General features: G+C 39.5%; 1 protein-coding gene across 1 annotated transcript in view; it reads left to right on the forward strand.

The window, feature by feature from the left end:
* mbc (dedicator of cytokinesis protein myoblast city) overlaps positions 1 to 22332 on the forward strand; it is a 966604-nt gene that overhangs the window by 939328 nt on the left and 4944 nt on the right. The window contains exon 40 of the mRNA XM_090373417.1: positions 21473 to 21678. Within this exon, the coding sequence (XP_090229543.1) occupies positions 21473 to 21678 (206 nt within the window). The remainder of the gene's footprint in view (positions 1 to 21472; positions 21679 to 22332) is intronic.

Below are 22332 nucleotides of genomic sequence, written 5' to 3' on the forward strand. Positions count from 1 at the left end.
CCTGCCTAATCTCCTTTGTGACTTGGTTACAGACCAACTTATATCTATCATAGGCTTCCATGTCACCCATTAATTTGTATGTATCCCATGCATTTTTCTTCTCTGCCACCTGTCTCATTAGTTCATCTGACAACCATTTAGGCCTAAACCTTGAACAATATTTCTTAGTTGGTATGTAAAGCCTGGTAGCCTCCAAGATTAGTTCCTTGAATGCTTCCCATTTTGAGTTTGCTGTTGGTATCATCATCAGTTGGTCCCACTGTATAGAATTTAAATACTGTCTCAGACCATCATAGTCGCCTTTACGAAAACAAAAACCCTTCCCTTTACCTCTGATGGTAGTTACCTCCTTGAGTAAATCCCACTTCAACACACTGTGATCACTGCCACCTAGTGGTTCATTTATCTGCAGATTCTTAATGCATGAAGAATCACTACTGATAATCAGATCAAGAGTATTGCTCCCTCTTGTTGCCTCACGAACATGCTGATGTAGAAAACAATCATCCAATAATTCCACAAAAGCCTTGCTAGTGTGCGAGTGACCAACCCACAAATTCCAGTCAATATCTGGGAAATTAAAATCCCCCATTATAAGACTCTCTGATTTACTGGCCCACTCTATTTCCCTGTACAATATCTTATTATACTCATCAGAGTCATTAGGCATATAGCACACTCCTACTCTCAATTTTGATTTCCCTATGCTTATGTCACACCAAACTGACTCGACACTGCCCTGTCCATCGATGTCGACTGGCTTCACTTCCTTGGACTTTGTGTTTCTTAACTAATAGCATAACCCCTCCTCCCCTCACCTCCTGTCCTGTCTATCCTTTCTATACACATTGTATTCCCCAAATTCCAGTTCCGCATTACTTATATCTGTGTGACACCACGTCTCTGATATCCCAACAATATCTGCCTTTGATGTTTTGAGCAATACCTCAAATTCATCAAATTTATTTACCAAACTCCTAGCATTGGTGTACACGCAGGTATACATGCACCTGTTTCTATTCTTAGCTACCCTAACACAACCCATGTGTTTACTTGTTCCGCAATGACTCCCAGCAGTCTCTGAAATATCCTGAATCTTGTTTTTCAGGCTTCTGCTCATTTCAATAGAAGCAGTGCAAGAATCACTTCCACCTCTGCCAGTGGCTACTGTTAATCTATTAGTCCTTGTATCCCCCCCAACTAGCAGTTTTCCGACCCACCTAACACTGCCTCGACAGCATCAGCAAAAATTCTTGCACCCTTTCTATTTAAGTGTATCCCATCCCTGTAGAAGCAATCTCTCCTGTTAACAAGTACAGTCCAGGCTGAAAAAAATTCTACCCCTTGAGCCTTGCACAATCCCTCCAGGGCCGAATTGATCGACAAGGCTCTCATCATATACTCCCTCCTATCGTGTCTGGGCAGAATTGCAGACACTTTCAAATTCAACCCTAATTCACGGCATTTATGTGCCGATAAACCCCCATAACACACACACACACGCTCAAGAAGTTGCTCTTGACATTTATAAACTTCCACCTTAATGTCTACAAATTATTTATCACTAGATATCTAGCTTTCTTTCTAACTGCTCACTGCAGGTGATGTAGATGGCTCTCTATCTTCTAACTTCTCCACTAATGCAGATGTTTCCCCAGGAACATCTGCATTAGTGGAGATTCTTTCTCCCACTCCTTTCTACTTCTATATATTAATAACCTTCTACATTGACTGGAAATCCAATCCATAGTTTTGCTGATGATAGCATTGTATTGCACCTTCCAGTTTGAAAAACCTTGTCCTGCACAAATAGCTTCAACTTCTCAATTATCCACTGCCAATTCCTTAAATGCTGATCTCCGGTGTGGCAAAGATAACTTAGTTGATTTCAATCCTTCTAAAGCTCAGTTCTATATTATATCCCACAAAAAGGATTCTTCTGTTCCTATGCTTATCTTCAATGACACTCTGATTTCTAGGCAAGAACATATTTCTCTATTGGGGATTACCCTGACTTCTGATCTCTCTCTTGGCATAAGCACATTACAAATATTGCTTCCTCTACATCTAAAAAAACTGGGTTTTTTTGTTTCATACTCTGTGTTACCTTTCTTCCAAGCAGCTGTTCACTCTCTGCTTCATAGATATTTCATTCAACATCCCTGGACAGGGTAGTGTAGAGTCAATTTGGTGTGACATAAGCATTGGGAGATCGAAATTGAGAGTAGGAGTGTGCTATAGGCCTAATGACTCTGATGACTATAATAAGAAACTGTACAGGGAAATAGAGTGGGCCAGTAAATCAGAGAGTCTTATAATGGGGGATTTTAATTTCCCAGATATTACTGGAATTTGGGGAGTACAATGTCTACAGAAAGGATAGGAAGGGAGGAGGGGTTATGCTATTAGTTAAGAAATACATAAAATCCAAGGAAGTGAAGCCAGTCGACTTTGCTGGACAGTGCAGTGTCAAGTCAGTTTGGTGTGACATAAGCATTGGGAGATCAAAATTGAGAGCAGGAGTGTGCTATAGGCCTAATGACTCTGATGAGTATAATAAGAAACTATACAGGGAAATAGAGTGGGCCAGTAAATCAGAGAGTCTTATAATGGGGGATTTTAATTTCCCAGATGTTGACTGGAATTTGGGGGCTGGTCACTCACACACTAGCAAGGCTTTTGTGGATTTATTGGGTGATTGTTTTCTATATCAGCATGTTCGGGAGGCAACTAGAGGGAGGAATACTCTTGATTTGATTATCAGTAGTGATTCTTCATGCATTAAGAATCTGCAGGTAAATGAACCACTAGGTGGCAGTGAGCACAGTGTGCTGAAGTGGGATTTACTCAAAAAGGTAACTACCATTAGGTGTAAAGGGAAGGGTTATTGCTTTCGTAAAGGCGACTACGATGGACTGAGACAATATTTAAATTCTATACAGTGGGACCAACTGATGATGTTACCAACAGCAAATTCAAAATGGGAAGCATTCAAAGAACTTATCTTGGAAGCTACTAGGCTTTACATACCAACTAAGAAATATTGTTCAAGGTATAGGCCTAAGTGGATGTCAGATGAACTAATGAGACATATGGCAGAGAAGAAAAATGCATGGGATACATACAAATTAACACGTGACACAGAAGCCTATGATAGATACAAATTGATCTGTAACCAAGTTATAAAGGAGGTTAGGCAGGCGAAGGCAGATTACGAGAAATCCTTGGCAAGGGATGCAAAGAAAAACAGCAAAGAGTTCTTTACTTATGTAAACTCTAGAAGGAAGGGGATGAATCAGATTGGTCCACTTGATATCGATGGGTCAACTGTTGATGATCCTGCTCAGGTAGCTAACAAACTAAATGAATATTTTGCATCGACATTCGCACATGAGGAGTTATTCAGCGAGGGGAATGCCAGAGGTGTATTCAACTCTGGCAGTAAGCTTGAGAATCTTGTAATAACTGAGAGTAAAGTGGAGGAGAAATTGTTGAAGATAAATACAAGAAAGGCACCTGGGGTGGATGGGATCTATCTAGTTATATTAAAGGACGCAGCAAAGGAAGTAAGCAAACCCTTAGCCATAATTATGAGAGCTTCCTTGGACTCAGGAGAAGTACCCATGGACTGGAGATGTGCAACTGTGACCCCAATTCACAAAGGAGGATCAAAGGACGACACAAGTAATTTTAGTCCTGTTAGTTTAACTTCTGTTCCCGGAAAATTAATGGAGGCACTGGTTAAAGAAGCACTGCAGGATCATCTAGACAAGACTTCAGTTATAGCTCAGCATGGTTTTGTTAAGGGGAAGTCTTGCCTGACCAATTTGATTGGATACTATGATGCAGTCACAAAAGAACTGGATGCAGGGAATAACTTTGATATTATATACTTGGATCTTAGAAAGGCTTTTGATACTGTTGCACATGGAAGACTGCTGTACAAATCGGAGCAGTGTGGCATTGGAGGCAAATTGCTGCTATGGTTAAAGGGGTGGTTGAGGTGGAGAAGACAGAGAGTGGTAATCAGTGGACACTGCTCATCGTGGACTATTGTTATTAGTGGAGTCCCTCAGGGTTCAGTATTGGGTCCATTATTGTTTTCGGTATTTATAAATGATATTGATGATGGTATATCACGCTTAATGTCCAAGTTTGGAGATGATACGAAGGTTGGCAGGGTTGTCAGGGACACTACTGACACTATGCTAATGCAACAGGATCTGGAAAGGTTGAGCAGATGGGCTGAGAGGTGGCAAATGAAGTTTAACATTGACAAATCTAAAGTACTACATATGGGAAACAGCAACCCCAGAGCAATGTATCACTCTGTATCACTGACAGTGGTAGAGAATGAAAGGGACCTGGGGATGGTTGAGCAGGCAGATATGAAGTTTTCTGAGCAGTGCAGACGGGCTGCAAGAGTAGCTCATGGTGTATTGTCAATGATATATAGGAATTTTTCTAGCAGGGATAAGGAGGTGATTATTCCCTTGTATAAGGCAATGGTCAGGCCACACCTAGAGTACTGTATACAAGTCTGGAGGCCTCATTTCAAGAAGGATGTAGAGATGCTGGAACAAGTACAGAGAAGGGCAACAAGATTAGTGAATGGAACAAAGGGGTGCTCTTATGAAGAAAGGCTTAAGTTTTGCAAATTAGTGTCTGGAGACTAGGCACCAGCGAGGTGATCTGATAAAGGTGTATAAAGCCTTGAATGGTTTGAGCATGCTCAATGCTGATGGGATTCTTCCTCTTGCTCAGAATAATCACCTGAGAGGGGGCATAAATTCAAATTGAGGAAAGACGGATGTAGGATAGACGTGAGGAAATTTGCCTTTAGCCAGCAGGTGGTTGGTGGAACAGACTTCCATCCCTTGTCGTGGAAGTTGATAGCCTAAATAAGTTTAAGGCTCAGCTGGACAGGTATTTTGAACGAACAGAGGGGCGAAGTGGAAGTGGTTATTTTTTATTTATTTGTTTATTTTTTTTTTTTTTTGGCTGATTCTGCATAAGCTTGCTTTCTTGCATCAAATGCCTCTACTAATGCTAATGCTAATGCAACTTGGGGATTTGGCATTTTAAAAGATCTTTATAAGCTCAGTCTAAGAGGCCACCTTCCCACTTTTATTAAAAAATTTTTATCCCATTGTCTTTTTCCAAGTTTCCTTCCTCTTTTGGTCCTTTTGCCAAGAGGAGAGATTACTATAGGGTTCTGTTTTAAGTGTTACACTTTTTTCCATTACAGGAAACTCCATTACCAAACTTCCTCCAAGCATAAACAATACATTCTATGCTGACAACTTTAGCATATTTCTCAGTCGTGCAACATAAGGGATATTGAGAGACAACTGCAACAAGCCATTGATCACCTTAACTCCTGTGCAGTGGCCAATGGTTTCAGGTTCTCACCGAAGAAGACTGTTTGGGTCCATTTCTGTTGCAAGCACCCTGAACCTGAATTAAGACTTGGACAAAGCACCATTACAGTAGTAGCAGAAACAAAATTTTTGCGACTCATATTTGACAAAAAGTTGACATTTTTCCATCATATCCATCAGCCACGCACAAAATGCATCAGAGGGCTGAACCTTCTCTGCGTTCTCTCTTCTGTTCCTTAGGATGCAGACCAGTGAACTTTCCTCTGAGTATTATTCACTTGTGCAATCAAAATTATATTATGGTCTTGTAATTGGGAGATAACAGACTCTAAATTACATGTATGAGTACAATCTTTTGCTTGTCATTGGTCATTCTCATTAAGTTGCAGAAATCCTTGTTGGTCATTGAGGTTTCACATTTCTTTGCAGTTGTGCTGAGTCGATTGAGCGTGGCGTGCTTTAGATCCTCACTCATCTTGCTGTTTGAATGATTATAATAGTTTTTAAAACAGTCTTCTCGCAGTCGCGTTACAAGGCTGTAGAGTCATTACCACATGCTTCATCAGGGTCAACGGCATCGTTGTCTTGACACATTGTCTTACGTATTTCAATCATTTTGCAAATGTACAAGTCCAATTCATACAATTTGCGATCTAGCATCAGCTCTTCATTGTCATCATAGATCTTGACATATTTCATCTCTGACAGTATCTCTGCTTCCTCATTGTGAAATAGAATGTGCAGCATTACCATCACATGCTTGTACTTGTTGAGATCCTGAGCCAAGTCATAGTTTTGATAGCTTATTATGCATGGATATTTTCGTTTCTTGCAGATTTCATATCGTTGCAAGTGTAATTTGCGACAAAACATGATAGAGTTGCAATCATACTATTCAACAAATGGCTACAATCAAATGGGTAATTAGGCTATTGGCCTAACCTCCTCCAAATGTTGATTTGGTAGAGTAAGTAGTGGGCGTGAGCATAAATTACATCGTTCATGATTTTGGTTCTCACTGTTTGAAATTTACTAGGTGTCATCAATGATGTTTACACATAAAACATCTTTTGTGTGTACAAGGTACATGCGCGGTTTTTTTTTTTGACGTTAAAAACGTTTTTACCGGCGTTATTTGGAAAAAAACATTACATTACCTAGAAATCGTCACGAAACACGATACACATTCGTTGTACTTGTTGCATGCTGCAATGTACAAAGCATATGCCCAAGAAAACTCAATTGTATGCAACGAGTGAAGTGATGCAACAAGTACAATTGAGCAGTGACACACTACATTATACTGTTATATCAACATAATGATTAATACATAAGTGACTGTGCCAAAATCTACAGCCCAACATTCGAAGGAATATCATGAAAGAAAGAAAGGGAAGTTGGACAGAAATGTGAATGCAGATGAAATTCAACAAGAGTGTTTTGTCATGCCTGGGAGTTCTCAAACTGCACCCAAAAAAACTCAAGCTGAAATAATGAAGGAATATCGTGAACGGAAGAAAAGGAAATTAGAAATTCAAACTATTCCAAATCACAATGAAATTCAACCACAGAAGTCTACAATGCCTGATACTTATCAGGAATCTAAAACTCTAATATAACGAATGAAGGAATATCGTGCACAAAAAAAAGTGGAATTAGAAATGGCTAATAATGAGATTCCTGATTACATCCCTATAGTATCTACACGAGCTGACAGTGAGTTTGAAAAACAAGTGTACAAAAACCCATTTGGATTTAGTTGTAATGTTTGTGATCATTTATGGTTTCAATTAGATTTGAAGCCATTTCCAACTTCATATGAATTACTTCAAAATGAATTTCCTTTACAAGAAGTGAATACTTTCATGACATGTAATACATGTCATACTTAATTAAAAGAGGAACTGATACCAACTATGGCACTCCAAATGGATTTATATATCCAACATATCCTACTCATTTGCCTCCTCTGGATGTTGTAACTCAGCATTTGATATCACCACGATTACCCTTTATGCAAATTCATCATTTACATTTGTCAGTAATAAATGACAAATACAATAATTTGTCATTTATTACTTGTCCAGTGATCCCATATTGTCCATGTTCATGGACAATATGGGATCACTGGACAAGTAATAAATGTACCAGTTAACGTAAATACAATGGTTCATCACTTACCTAGAAAATTAGATGACGATTATACCATTAATGTACATATAAAACAAAGACTCATGCATAAATCATCATATTATTATTTATTTATTATTATTAGCCATATGGTACAAGGAAGCCTGAGGCTTATGCTGCACCAGCCAAAAAAAAAAAAATAATTCCAGAGTTACCCCCGAGAGAGAGAGAGAGAGAGAGAGAGAGAGAGAGAGAGAGAGAGAAGTACAAAGGAATCGCCAAGAAAGAGAAGAATGATGATATCAGCTCAGGACCCTGGGTTTGCCAAGTCCATGCTCACCAGATGTGAGCCCCCGGGGTTCTACAAGGATGTGTGCAGAAGAAAATATGGTTATGGTATTTGTAAATTCACCTTTGTATAAATTCTATGGCATAAAAATGAGTGACAATTTCTTGGGGACAAATGATGATAGTGAACAGGAACATTCAGATGAAATTGTGGAACCTGTCAACAGTGTTGATGAACTATTGTTAATTCAACAACAAACTTTATTATGGTGGTCTGAAGATAAATATTTATGTGTAGCACCAGGTCAGAAATCATCTCCAACAAGTTTCATATTTGATATACATGCAGAACTTTCTTTTCCAGCTATATATTTGGGACATGTATGAAAATTTAAAAATGGATTGAAAATTACTCCCTTTACGATAGCATCGAGTGAAATTCGTAGATCTGATCATCATGGAATAACCCCCCAAATTTGCTATATATGGCAGTGAAAATTATGCAATTGTGTACTGCAGAAAATTTGCAAATTGCATTTAAATCTACAAATGCTTTAGTTGCAGATGAAACCCATGAAGTGGTTGCACAAGATTTATACCACAGATATTCTGAAGAACAATTAGCAAGTATGCAAAATAAAATTCATAAATTGTCAGTGACTGAAACTGCAGGACTTCCATACATTCTATGATTATTGAAAGAAAAACCATACATGATTACCAAATATAGATGTGGTCGATGGATTGGTAAATGGTGCAATCGGTACTTTAGTATATTTCAAATTTGAGGACGACAAAACAGTTAGAGTATGGATGAAATTTCCTGAGTCAAAAATAGGACATAACCTTCAATCTCGTATAAACAGTATGTGAAAGTTAAACATTCCTAGTCAATCCTTATCTATTATAAAACGATCAACTACGATTCCATTCAAGAACAATAGGAAATTAACATGTAGATGTACACAATTTCCTTTAGTATGTGCCTGTGCCTTGACTATACATAAATCTCAAGGAGGGACCTTCGACAATGTTGTATATAATTATGAGAAAGATCATCAACAGCAACTTGTATACATGGCGTTATCTCGAGTGACCTCATTGCAAGGTTTATATATTACAAATCCCCACAACGATTTCACATTTCACCATGGCAAAGCTACTAGTAATATAGAACTTCGTGCTGAACTATATTGCTGGAAACATTATAGCCGTAGCAGCTTATATACCAATAAATCTCCATATCGCTTGAAAAATAATAAGCTACCATCTCTACAGGATGAACTGCAAGATTTCCTACAAAGTTTACGAGCCTAGGTTCGAGATATCAAAATGGACACAATCTTACAGCAATCCAAAATATTGATATTAAGTGAAACGTGGTTGGATAATGATGAACATATATTACTTAAACCATTCCAATGTGTAACTCAATTTAAAAGGTTGGATGTTCGTAGTGCTGGTGTTGCGATATATCAATGTGAAGGTTCAACTATCATCAGTACACCACATATCTTTGCACAACATAATAGCAGCAATGTGACAGTGGTATCAGATGAAATTGGAAACATTTGTGGATCTTGTGCAAATTCAGTAGTGAATCTATTTTCATCATTGCCATATACATCACTCCAGGGATGTCATTAGATATAATTCAAAAATTCATAAACAAAAATTTGATGCCATATTCCATTGAAGGTGCAAAATTATGCTATTAGTTAAGAAATACATAAAATCCAAGGAAGTGAAGCCAGTGGACATCGCTGAACAGTGCAGTGTCGAGTCAATTTGGTGTGACATAAGCATTGGGAGATCAAAATTGAGAGTAGGAGTGTGCTATAGGCCTAATGACTCTGATGAGTATAATAAGAAACTGTACAGGGAAATAGAGTGGGCCAGTAAATCAGAGAGTCTTATAATGGGAGATTTTAATTTCCCAGATATTGATTGGAATTTGGGGGCTGGTCACTCACACACTAGCAAGGCTTTTGTGGATTTATTGGATGATTGTTTTCTACATCAGCATGTTCGGGAGGCAACTAGAGGGAGGAATACTCTTGATTTGATTATCAGCAGTGATTCTTCATGCATTAAGAATCTGCAGATAAATGAACCACTAGGTGGCAATCCCACTTCACCACAGTGTGCTGAAGTGGGATTTACTCAAAGAGGTAACTACCATTAGGGGTAAAGGGAAGGGTTATTGCTTTCGTAAAGGCAACTACGATGGACTGAGACAGTATTTAAATTCTATACAGTGGGACTAACTGATGATGTTACCAACAGTAAATGCAAAATGGGGAGCATTCAAAGAACTTATCTTGGAAGCTACTAGACTTTACATACCAACTAAGAAATATTGTTCAAGGTTTAGGCCTAAATGGATGTCAGATGAACTGATGAGGCATATGGCAGAGAAGAAACATGCATGGGATACATACAAATTAACACATGACACAGAAGCCTATGATAGATACAAGTTGATCTGTAACCAAGTTACAAAGGAGGTTAGGCAGGCGAAGGCAGATTACGAGAAATCTTTGGCAAGGGATGTAAAGAAAAACAGCAAAGAGTTCTGTACTTATGTAAACTCTAGAAGGAAGGGGATGAATCAGATTGGTCCACTTGATATCGATGGGTCAACTGTTGATGATCCTGCTCAGGTAGCTAACAAACTAAATGAATATTTTGCATCGACATTCACACATGAGGAGTTATTTAGCGAGGGGAAAGCCAGAGGTGTATTCAACTCTAGCAGTAAGCTAGAGAATCTTGTAATAACTGAGAGTAAAGTGGAGGAGAAATTGTTGAAGATAAACACAAGAAAGGCACCTGGGGTGGATGGGATCTATCCAGTTATATTAAAGGAGGCAGCAAAGGAAGTAAGCAAACCCTCAGCCATAATTATGAGAGCTTCCTTGGACTCAGGGGAGGTACCCATAGACTGGACATGTGCAAATGTGACCCCAATTCACAAAGGAGGATCAAAAGCTGACACAAGCAATTATAGACCTGTGAGTTTAACTTCTGTTCCAGGAAAATTAATGGAGGCACTAGTTAAAGAAGCACTGCAGGATCATTTAGACAAGACTTCAGTTATAGCTTGGACACAGCATGGTTTTGTTAAGGGGAAGTCTTGCCTGACCAATTTGATTGGATACTATGATGCAGTCACAAAGGAACTGGATGCAGGGAATAACTTTGATATTATATACTTGGATCTTAGAAAGGCTTTTGATACTGTTGCACATGGAAGACTGCTGCACAAATTGGAGCAGTGTAACATTGGAGGCAAATTGCTGCTGTGGGTAAAGGGGTGGCTGAGGGGGAGAAGACAGAGAGTGGTAATCAATGGACACTGCTCGTCGTGGACTAATGTTATTAGTGGAGTCCCTCAGGGCTCAATGTTGGGTCCATTATTGTTTTCTGTATTCATAAATGATATTGATGATGGTATATCAAGCTTAATGTCGAAGTTTGCAGACGATACAAAGGAGGCATTGTTGTCAAGGACTCTACTGACACTATGCTGCTGCAACAGGATCTGGAAAGGTTGAGCAGATGGGCTGAGAGGTGGCAAATGAAGTTTAACATTGACAAATGTAAAGTACTACACATGGGAAACAGCAACCCCCAGAGCAACGTATCAACTCTGTGGTATTGCACTGAGAGTGGTAGAGAATGAAAGGGACCTGGGGGTGGTTGTGCAGGCAGATATGAAGTTCTCTGAGCAGTGCAGACGGGCTGCAAGAGTAGCTCATGGTGTATTGTCGATGATATATAGGAATTTTTCTAGCAGGGATAAGGAGGTGATTGTTCCCTTGTATAAGGCAATGGTCAGGCCACACCTAGAGTACTGTATACAGGCCTGGAGGCCTCATTTCAAGAAGGATGTAGAGCTGCTGGAACGAGTACAGAGAAGGGCAACAAGATTAGTGAATGGAACAAAGGGGTGCTCTTACGAAGAAAGGCTTAAGATTTGCAAATTACAGTGTCTGGAGACTAGGCACCAGCGAGGTGATCTGATAGAGGTGTATAAAGCATTGAATGGTTTGAGCATGCTCAATGCTGATGGGATTCTTCCTCTCGCTCAGAATAATCACCTGAGAGGGCATAAATTCAAATTGAGGAAAGACAGATGTAGGATAGACGTGCGGAAATTTGCCTTTAGCCAGCGAGTGGTTGGTTGGTGGAACAGACTTCCATCCCTTGTCGTGGAAGTTGATAGCGTAAATAAGTTTAAGGCTCAGCTGGACAGGTATTTTGAACGAACAGAGGGGTGAAGTGGGAGTGGTTTTTTTTTTTTTTTTTTTTTTTGCCTGATGCTGCATAAGCTTGCTTTCTTGCATCAAATGCCTCCACTAATGCCAATGCTAATGCTAATTATTGGAAGAGCCACTCAATTATATACCTATAGTTCTTGCTGGTGATTTCAATATAGAATTAAATTCTGAGGCTGGAAAGAAGTTTTGCAAATTTATGAAAGATGTCTTCAATTTAGATATTAAGTCAAGTAAATACTACACGTAATGGAACGACAATCAATAGAGTATTCACTTGGGAATTAAAATCATTTGAGTGTCAAAATTATATATCTCATTTCAGTAACCATAGACCAATAATTTTATGTTATTATAATATATTTTATATGAATTATTTCATTGTACACTAGTACAATGAAAAATTCCATTCATTGTTATTTCATTGTACTGATATTATTTTTTCAATAAAAATAATGCAGCAATACTTTTTTATTTATTTTACTGTACCAGTTTCATAATGAGTTCCTGCAGTAAAGACTGCTGCTGTGACATTATCAGTGACACTATCAGTCTCAGAGTAGAACGGCAGCAACTCATTGTGTACCTGCTACATGATTTTTTTTTTTTTTTTTTGGCTCATGCTGTATAAGCTTGCTTTATTGCTACTTCTGTCAATCCATCTTCATAAGACATGAAAGAATAACTAACTTGTCTGACTCATATGCCTTCTTATATATTGGGTCTTATCTGGGACCCCTTGACGTTGGCACCTGTACGTGGTGAGGGGACCTCCCAGTGATGCTGCTGGTTTTCCAGATTAGCATCACTGGGATCTAATGCCCATACCTTGGTTCCAGGGTTACATCGTTGGAACCCGGCGTGTGCACTGCGACCTGTGGAATTCGGAAAGGGGGATCCTGGTGGTTGAGGGGCCCAGCCTTAATACACCACTTTGGCCCCTGCTTCGACAAAACGGGTGGTCCCGGATAGGCCCGACTGGGATCAGTCGGCGGGTGGTTCTTACTGCTAGGGTCAACTGCATTCCAATGTCTCCCTCCCTTTGGTCCTGGGACGGGATCAAGGCTTATTGGAAATGTGGTATGGTGCTCCTAAGCGAACTTGGCATCCCATTCATGTACGCAGTACCTGCTAGTTCGTGAGTGGGCATCTCCTCGTAAGGCTCCATGGTGGGTGAGGTACTTAGGGCATCGGAAATTTTTATCTTACTCCTATGAGTAATTTAAATCCTTCTCCTTCTGGGGCCCTAACAAGGTCCCTACCTAATCGAGATGATACCACGGATACCACCTCTGTTAAAAGAGCCAGAACTGAGGACACACCACCATCGGTGACGCCACTCTTCCTCATTCTCCATTCCACCGGAGAGCAGTCAATCGGAAAGATGTTGCCTTTCTTTATCTAGAAAGGATTAGAAGGGTTGGCAGGTTCACCAAAATCTGTTAAACGACTGTGTTCTGGCGACCTTTTGATTGAAGCTTCCAGCACCAAACAAGCGGCAAAAATCTTGAACTCTACATCCATAGGGGGGGGGAATACCTATCACAGTAACCCCCCACAAAACTCTGAATTCTTCACGAGGTGTTATATCAGAGTGGGACCTTCTTCTTGTTTCTGAAGAAGAGATCTGCTCTGAATTAAAAGACCAATCATATCGATATTCTATTGACAGCTGTCAAGAGAATATCGATACGAAAGGATGGGAATCTCGTCCCTACCCGAGTTCTTATCCTCACGTTCAACACTCCATGGCCTCCAAGTTCCATCAAGGCAGGCTATCTAAACTGCCCAGTGAGGATTTATATCCCAAACCCACTGATGTGTTTTAGATGCCAAAAATACGGCTACTCACAAACATCTTGTCGTGGTAACCCTGCCTGTGCTCGATGTGGTGTTAAAGACCACAAGAGCAAGGAATGTTCAGCTTCAAAACTGATCTGTGTCAATTGATCTGTGTCATTTCATCCTTCCAGCAGTGGAAGGATGAAAAAGAAATCCAAAAACTGAAAACAGAGCTGAATATCTCCTACCCAGAGGCCAGAAAACGTATCAAACCAATAAATAGCGGGAAACCTTCATATGCCCAGAAGGTTTCTGCTAAGTGCACTATCGGTACATAAACGGAGATGACTATACCACCAAGAGAGTCATTCACTCCGATTGCACGCTATTTATTGAGTTCACAAAAGCCCACCAAAAAAACACAATCGGCTGCCACTCCTATATCCGTACCTCCTAGTGCTCTACCAAAACCAAGTGGTAAAGAAAAGCTAAAAAGTTTGGAAGAGTCAGTCTTGGAACTCTTTGCGGAGGAAGAAATGGACACGGGACAGCGTCCATTCTTCCCCAAAAAAGATAAATCCAAGACTGTCAAAAGTAAGCCCTCAGCACCTCGGAAGCCGCCTGATGGATCCACCAAGCCAAAATAATGGCTAAATTCCTACAATGGAATTGTTGTGGATTCCGGTGAAATACTGATGACATCAAGGCCCTTCTGCAAAAGCATGTGCAAGTTTGCTTTTGCTTGCAGGAAACTTATCTAAAGGCAAATGATGATCCCACCATGCATAACATCACAATTTTTCATAAGAATAGAATTGCAGATGGTGCTGCTCATGGAGGAGTGGCTATCCTTGTAGGCAACCAGACCCCAGCTCAGGCCTTGCTACTTATAACCAGCATAGAGGCTGTTGCTATTTGCTTTACAGTGGGATTTCTATTAACCGTCTGTTCAATTTATTTGCCACCTGGGACTGACATCTCCCAGGAAGACCTTGATGATCTTGTAACGCAGTTGCCTCCCCCTTTCTTACTTCAAGGGGATTTTAATGGACGTAACACTGTGGGGTAGTGCTAGCAATAATGGAGGGGGACGAGTCATAGAGCATATGCTAAATGACAATGACCTCTCCCTTCTAAATGTGGGAACCAACACATTCTTCCACATGCCTACCCATATGTTTTCTGCCATTGATCTTTCTATCTGCTCCCCCTCTCTACTCCCTTCACTGACTTGGGAAGTGGAGGAGAACCCATATGGAAGTGATCACTTCCCTGTAATAATTGGCTTATACAGTGGGAAACCATGTCTTCCCTTCAGGCCACCACGGTGGAAGACTGGTCAGGCTGACTGGAATGCCTTCAAACATCAGACAAATTTTGACCTTAATGCAGTCAGTCAGGAGCCTATCAATGATGCAGTCATGTACATCACAGAAAATATCGTCCATGCAGCTGCCAATACCATACCGAAAACATCTGTCCGGTTTCCACCTTTTCCCAAGCCATGGTGGAATTCACAATGCACAACAGCAAAAAAGGCTCAAAACAAAGCGTGGGGGATATTCCGCCGATATCCTACCACAACTAACCTTATAGCCTTCAAACATGCGAGATCCAAAGCACACTACATTCGCCGTCAGAGTCAAAAGGAATCATGGATCTGTTTTACATTATCTATTAACCAGTCTACCAACACTAAGGTAGTCTGGGATAAAATCCGAAAAATGAAGGGAAAATATACATGCCACCCCTCATCGATCCTAGACTATAATGGATGCACTATTGCAGAGCCCACTGCAATAACCAATGCTCTTGGGGAAACATTTTCAAACATCTCTGGGATATCATCCTATTCCCCAGAGTTCCTGATCCTGAAACATAAAAGAGAAAAAAAGGCACTAAATTTCAGACCGAAAGGCCTTTTTCCCTACAACATGCCTTTCACTCTGTAGGAACTAAAAAGAGCTCTCTATCATTCCAAGGCAAATGCTGTTGGACCAGATGGCATCCATTATGAAATGCTTAAACATCTCTCACCAATATCTATGGATCGCCTGCTTGTTCTGTATAACAGAATCTATATAAAAGAGCAATTTCTGGATTCCTGGCACTTGTGCTTGCCTTTGCAAAGCCAGGAAAGGATCCTAAACTCCCTACTAATTACCATCCTATAGCTCTGACCAGCTGTCTGTGCAAAATCCTGGAGAGAATGGTTAATTTTCGGTTAATGTGGTATTTAGAATCAAATGATCTTCTCTCCAGCATCCAGTGCGGCTTCCGAAAAAACAGATCAACTCTTGATCACTTAATTAGACTGGAAACATCCATCCGGGATGCTTTCCTAAAATGCGAACACTTGGTGTCGGTGTTCTTTGACATGGAGAAGGCGTATGACACAACTTGGAGATTTGGCATCTTAAAAGATTTGCATAGCCTTGGTCTTAGAGGGCACTCCCCATTTTTATTAAAAACTTTTTAGCCAATCTATCTTTCCAAGTTCGTGTGGGATTCTCACTCTCTCATCCCTTCTGCCAAGAGGAGGGAGTACCACAAGGATCAGTATTAAGTGTCACGCTTTTCACCATCAAAATAAATTCTGTCACAGAACAGCTTCCTCCAACTGTAAACAGCACCCTCTATGTTGATGACTTTAGAATATTTTGTCAATCATGCAACATGAGGGTTATTGAAAGACAACTGCAACAAGCCATCAATCGCCTTAATTCCTGGGCACTTGCTAATGGCTTCAGGTTCTCACCGGAGAAGACCGGTTCCGTACACTTTTGTTGTGAGCATAATCTTCATCCTGAACCTAAATTAAGGCTTGGACAAAATGCTATTCCAGTAGTGTCAGACACAAAATTCTTGGGACTTGGGTTTGATAAAAAGTTGACCTTTCTAGAACATATTCATCAACTTCGTACAAAGTGTACGAGGGGACTAAATATTCTTCACTCTCTCTCTCCTCCACGCGTTGGGGAGCAGATAGGTGCACCCTACTATGTATTTATCGTGCACTTGTACAATCCAAATTAGACTACGGGGCCCAGGTATACTCCTCAGCCAGAGACAGTGTCCTTCGATGGCTGGACCCTGTCCACCATCAGGCTATTCGTATCGCTACTGGAGCATTTAGAACATCTCCTGTCCAGAGCTTGTACGTCGAAGCAAACAAACCTCCGTTATCCCTTCGACGTAAGCAGTTGTCTTTAAACTATGCTTTAAAGTTGAAATCCCTGCCAGACCATCCTACATGGACATCTGTTTTTGAGCCACGTTGGGAAAACTTGTACAATATCCGTCAGACTGCCAACCGACCTTTTGGTATTCGTGTCCAAGAGCTACTCAGAGAGTTTGACATCATGGTAGACAAGGTTGCACAAACACCAAAAGAAACTCTTCTGCCCTGGCATGCTCATACCCCATCGTGCGACTTTTCTCTTAAGAAATGGGTAAAGTCTGAGACTCCATCTTCTGTCTACCAGCAGCTCTATTCTGCACACCAAGCTGAGCACTCTGACTTCCTGCCAGTTTACACAGACGGCTCGAAGTCTGAATCATGCATAGGATCTGCTGTTGTCTTTCCAGACACTATAATATCTCAGCGGATTCTTCCTGAATCCAGCATATACATCAGAGCTGCATGCTATAGAGTTAGCCTTGGATCACATTTGAACTTGTCAATGCCAAAGATCAATAATATATTCTGATTCTTTGAGTGTATTACAGGCTTTATTATCTTTGAGACACAACTCCCATCCAGATCTCTGTCGGGTTCAGCAGAAGATACATTCTCTTCATGAATACAAGTTTGATATCCGCTTCTGCTGGATTCCTAGCCACATTGGGATAAGGGGAAATGATTTGGCTGATACTGCAGCCAAATCAGCAGCTCCCACTAATAAGCATTGCCTGTCAGTCCCCTATACAGACTACAGGCAAATAATAAGCAACAAGATATATTCCCAATGGCAAGAACTATGGCATAGCGAGAGAGAGAGAGAGAGAGAGAACAAATAAATTATACCAGATAAAGCCTGTAATAGAAACATGGCAGTCCAGTCTGCGCAATAATTGGAGTGAGGAAGTTGTTCTTGCTTGACTCTGCATAGGACACAGTCATCTGACACATTCGTTTCTGCTGAGGGCAGATGACCCTCCTATGTGCGAGTCTTGCAATGCCATTTTATCGAAAAAGTATATTTTAATAGATTGCATTAATTTTACCCATGTTCGCAGTATATATTTTACCGCTTTTACTCATCCGACTGAGCCTTATACACTCAGTCAGATTTTATCGTGTCAGCAGTTTTTAAGTTTTTACAAGCTATTAATATATACACACATATATAAATTGGATAATTTACCTTTAAACTTATACTGCCTTATATATATATATATATAAATAACAATTTTACGAGGTAACCTTTTTAAAGGTTATCAGAATTTATCTTTGTTGATATTTTAATCTTTTCTTGGTGCAGTATAACCGTAGTTGTTTTGCGCCAATAAAATCAATCAATCAATCAATCAATCTATCTTATCTGGGAAGGTCCAGTGAACTTTGAAAACAGTGGTGTACTTCAATCACCTTTTTGAAGAGTACGGTAATTGAAAAATGCTTGTTGTGGTATTGATTTCTGTTTTTTTTTTTTTTTTTAAGTTTTTTTCTTTTAAAAAAAGCATGCTACTTTTAAAAAAAAAGTTTTGATTTTGGTAAAAATCCAAAAAATTGGTCAATTCATTGATAACATTAGTAGTATGCCCTGGTGAAACTTCAGAAATGCACTGACAGAATTAGAGGGCAAAATCCTATAGTAGTTGGCAGCATGAACAACCTACTCTGGTAATGGTTGCCTATCAAGCAGAATTGATTAAACTATCTAACCTTCTACCAAGAAGTCTGCACAGTTAAGCAGTTGGCATTTTTTACCTTACATTTCTTCACAGCGGAGTACAAGAATGTGGATTTGGGCCAGTTCTTATTATTATTATTTGTTTCCTTTAAAAAAAAATTACTCCTAATAAATTTACAGAGTATTCTATTCAAGAAAGAGTAACACTAATTTCATTGGACTACACACAACCAAGTTGCCAACACCGTGAAACTGTCCAGAAGATCAGGCTACTTATTTTAAATTTCAAACAAAGTTCATATATTTTGTTGCTTCTCCAGGCTTGAAAACCAGACGAAATGAAAGCAACATTAAAAATTGAATAAACCTTCACCCCAAACTTGAAGTAGTAGTAGTAGTGGCATGTGATGCAAGAAAGCAAGTGTATGAGTTTATGCAGCATAAGCCAAAAAAAATCGCACTATTCCCTCCAAATGCCTGTCCAGTTCCTCCTTAAATTTATTCAACCTATTAACTTTCACAACGATAGATGGAAGTTTGTTCCAGCAATTACCCACCCGCTGGCTAAAGGCCAATTTCCGCACATCTATTCTACATCTGTCTTTTCTTAATTTGAATTTATGTCCCCTTAGGTTCGTAATCTGAACAAGTGGAAGGATCCCATCAGAATTCAGCGTGCTCAACCCATTCAAGTCCTTATACACCTCAATCAGATCACCGCGCAGGTGCCTAGTCTCCAGCCACTGCAATTTGCAGAACTTAAGCCTCTCTTGGTAAGAAGATACCTTCATTCCCCTCACCAATCTTGTTGCCCTTCTCTGTACACGTTCAAGCAAATCTACATCCTTCCTAAAATGAGGCCTCTAGACCTGTACGCAGTACTCAAGGCGTGGCCTGACCATTGCCTTATACAGAGGGACAATCACCTCCTTTTCCCTGCTAGCAAAATTCCTATAGATCATTGACAAAACCCCATGACCTGCCCTGGCAGCCTGTCTGCATTGCTCAGAAAACTTCATATCTGACTGCACAATTACTCCCAGGTCTTTTTCATTTTCTACCACCTTAAGTGTGGTACCACACAGTTGGTACGTTTCTCTGGGGTTACTTCTACCCATATGTAGTAGTAGTAGTTTGTCAAGGTTAAACTTGAGTTGTCAAGGTTAAACTTCAGTTGCCACTTCTTAGCCCATCTGCCCAAATTATCTAGATCCTGTTGCAGTAGCACACTGCCATTACTGTCATTAACAACCCTGCCAACCTTTGTATCATCTGCAAACTTCGACATTAAGCCTGATATACCTTCATCAATATCATTGATAAATATACAGAACAACAGTGGACCCAACACCGAACCCTGTGAGACTCCACTAATAACATTAGTCCACAAAGAGCAGCACCCATTGATTACCACCCTCTGTCTTCTCCCACTTAACCATCCTTTTATCCATTATAGCAACTTACCCTTAATATCATTCTGCTCCAATTTGTACAATAGTCTTCCATGTGCAACAGTGTCAAAAGCTTTCCTGAAATCCAAATATATGATATTAAAATTATTTTTTTGCATCCAGTTCCTTTGTAACCACATCATAATATCCTGCGCCTCCGTAGCCAGGTAGGAAGGGGCAGCAGTGCGTAGCACACGCTTCTTGATTAGACCAGGGTTTGAGCCCGTCACCACCAAATACGGAGGATGCAAAACCTCTCCTCAGTCCAAGGATGCTCTCATAATTATGGCTAAGGGTTTGCTTAGTTCCTTTGCCACCTCCTTTAATATAACTGGATAGATCCCATCCACCCCAGGTGCTTTTCTTATGTTTAACTTCAGTAGTGCATAGCACACACTTCTTGATTAGACTGGGGTTCAAGCCTGTGACCCCCAAATACGGAGGATGCGGAAGGTCAGGGAATGACCACCGCATATCCCCAGCCCGAATAAAGGGTGAGGGTTGGCGTCAGGAAGGGTATCCGGCTGTAAAAATTGCATGCCAAAAAACAATAAAAAATGCTGACCCCATATAATAATGGGAAAAGGCGAGGACAAAAAAAAATTATATAATTTATATATATATGTATATATATATATATATAATATTAAAAAAATATGTTATATGATAGTTATTACAATAATATAACTATAAACAAAATTACAATTCGTAATACAAATTATATATATATATATAATAATTTTATTCTTTATATAGAAGTACTAAATAAACATCAATTATAGATAACCACAAAATTAAAAACATACCTTACACCTTTCTGTAATGAAATAAATATATAAATTTAAAAAAATAAATAAGTTTAAATAACTTAAACCCAAATTATGTGGCACCCCTGGAATGTTGCAGCACCCCGGTTGAAAGCCACTGAGTTAAGGGTTGTGAAGGGTTACTCTCACAGAAATAAATGTTATTTTCTAGTAGCCTTAGTCATTTGCTGTTCATTAGGATGGCTTTGTTCATTCATTTACCAGAAGGAACAGAACTGTAAAGTAAATATAATTTCCCCTCTTAATCTATTAACCATATAAATTATTCATTTTATATGCATTTGTTGTTATAGCTTGCAGTAGCAATAAAAATGTTTCATTTTTATAATATGACATATTTTCATTTTAAAATTCAAAATTGATTCAGGATAGTTTTTGCATAAACTATGGTTTTAGTTTATGCAAAAAACTATCAATGGTTTTAGTGTTATCAGATCTCTTTTCCTTTTATCTTTTATTTTCCTTTTGTCTTTATAGCATCAGCAAATTCATTTACATCTCTATCAGCACCATCAACACCAGGTTTTTTATCCCCTTCCTCAAGCCTTGATGCTGAAGTTGAGAAACCTCCACCTCTTCCTCAGAAGCAAGCATATGCAGACTATAGCAACCTTACAGATGATGTGCAGTTTAGCACACTGAGAAAGAGTTCCATTCCATTAACACCACGGACAAAAAACAAGGTTTGTAATGAAAAGTTTTTTTTATATATTATTTTCATTTCTAGAATTGTAAAAATGTAACTGAAGTTTCAACTGACTGTATGACCTTTCATATTAAATTGAAATTGCTTCCTTCCCTCATTTTATCATATTTTTGATCCTTTTGTGTAATCAAGCATTTGTGGGAACCTGTCAATTCCAGTATTTATTCCAGATGAAATTTGTGAAATTAAAAAACTTTAAAATATTCAATTTTAACAGTGAGTGAGTTAGTTTAAGAACTCTTGCAAAAAATATCAGATCTTCACTGTTTTCTACTTTATTAGCATCATGAGCTATTAGTGTGTTGGATTGCTATTGACTCTACATGATATTGAACAAAGTGTTGAAAAGCAACACCAGAAATATTCACAGAATTGGTCACATATGAAAGGAGTGATATGGACAGAGGGTTGTGTTGATGAATATTCCTTTCCAGTCCATCCCAAAGATGCTCAGTAGGACTGAGATTCATGGATTAGACTGGCCAGGTGCAGATGCTTGAAATTGTCCTCATGTTCATTAAAATATTCCTTCACACATTTGGTGTGGTGGATGGTTGCATTGTCATCTTGAAAGCTCCCCTGTCCATAGGGATAAAGTTGCAATGTTGCTGGGAGCACCTGATCTGCAGTG

The sequence above is a fragment of the Mastigoproctus giganteus genome, chromosome 5 (genome assembly GCF_048544385.1).
Source record: "Mastigoproctus giganteus isolate SK-2022 chromosome 5, ASM4854438v1, whole genome shotgun sequence".
Lineage (NCBI taxonomy): Eukaryota > Metazoa > Arthropoda > Arachnida > Uropygi > Thelyphonidae > Mastigoproctus > Mastigoproctus giganteus.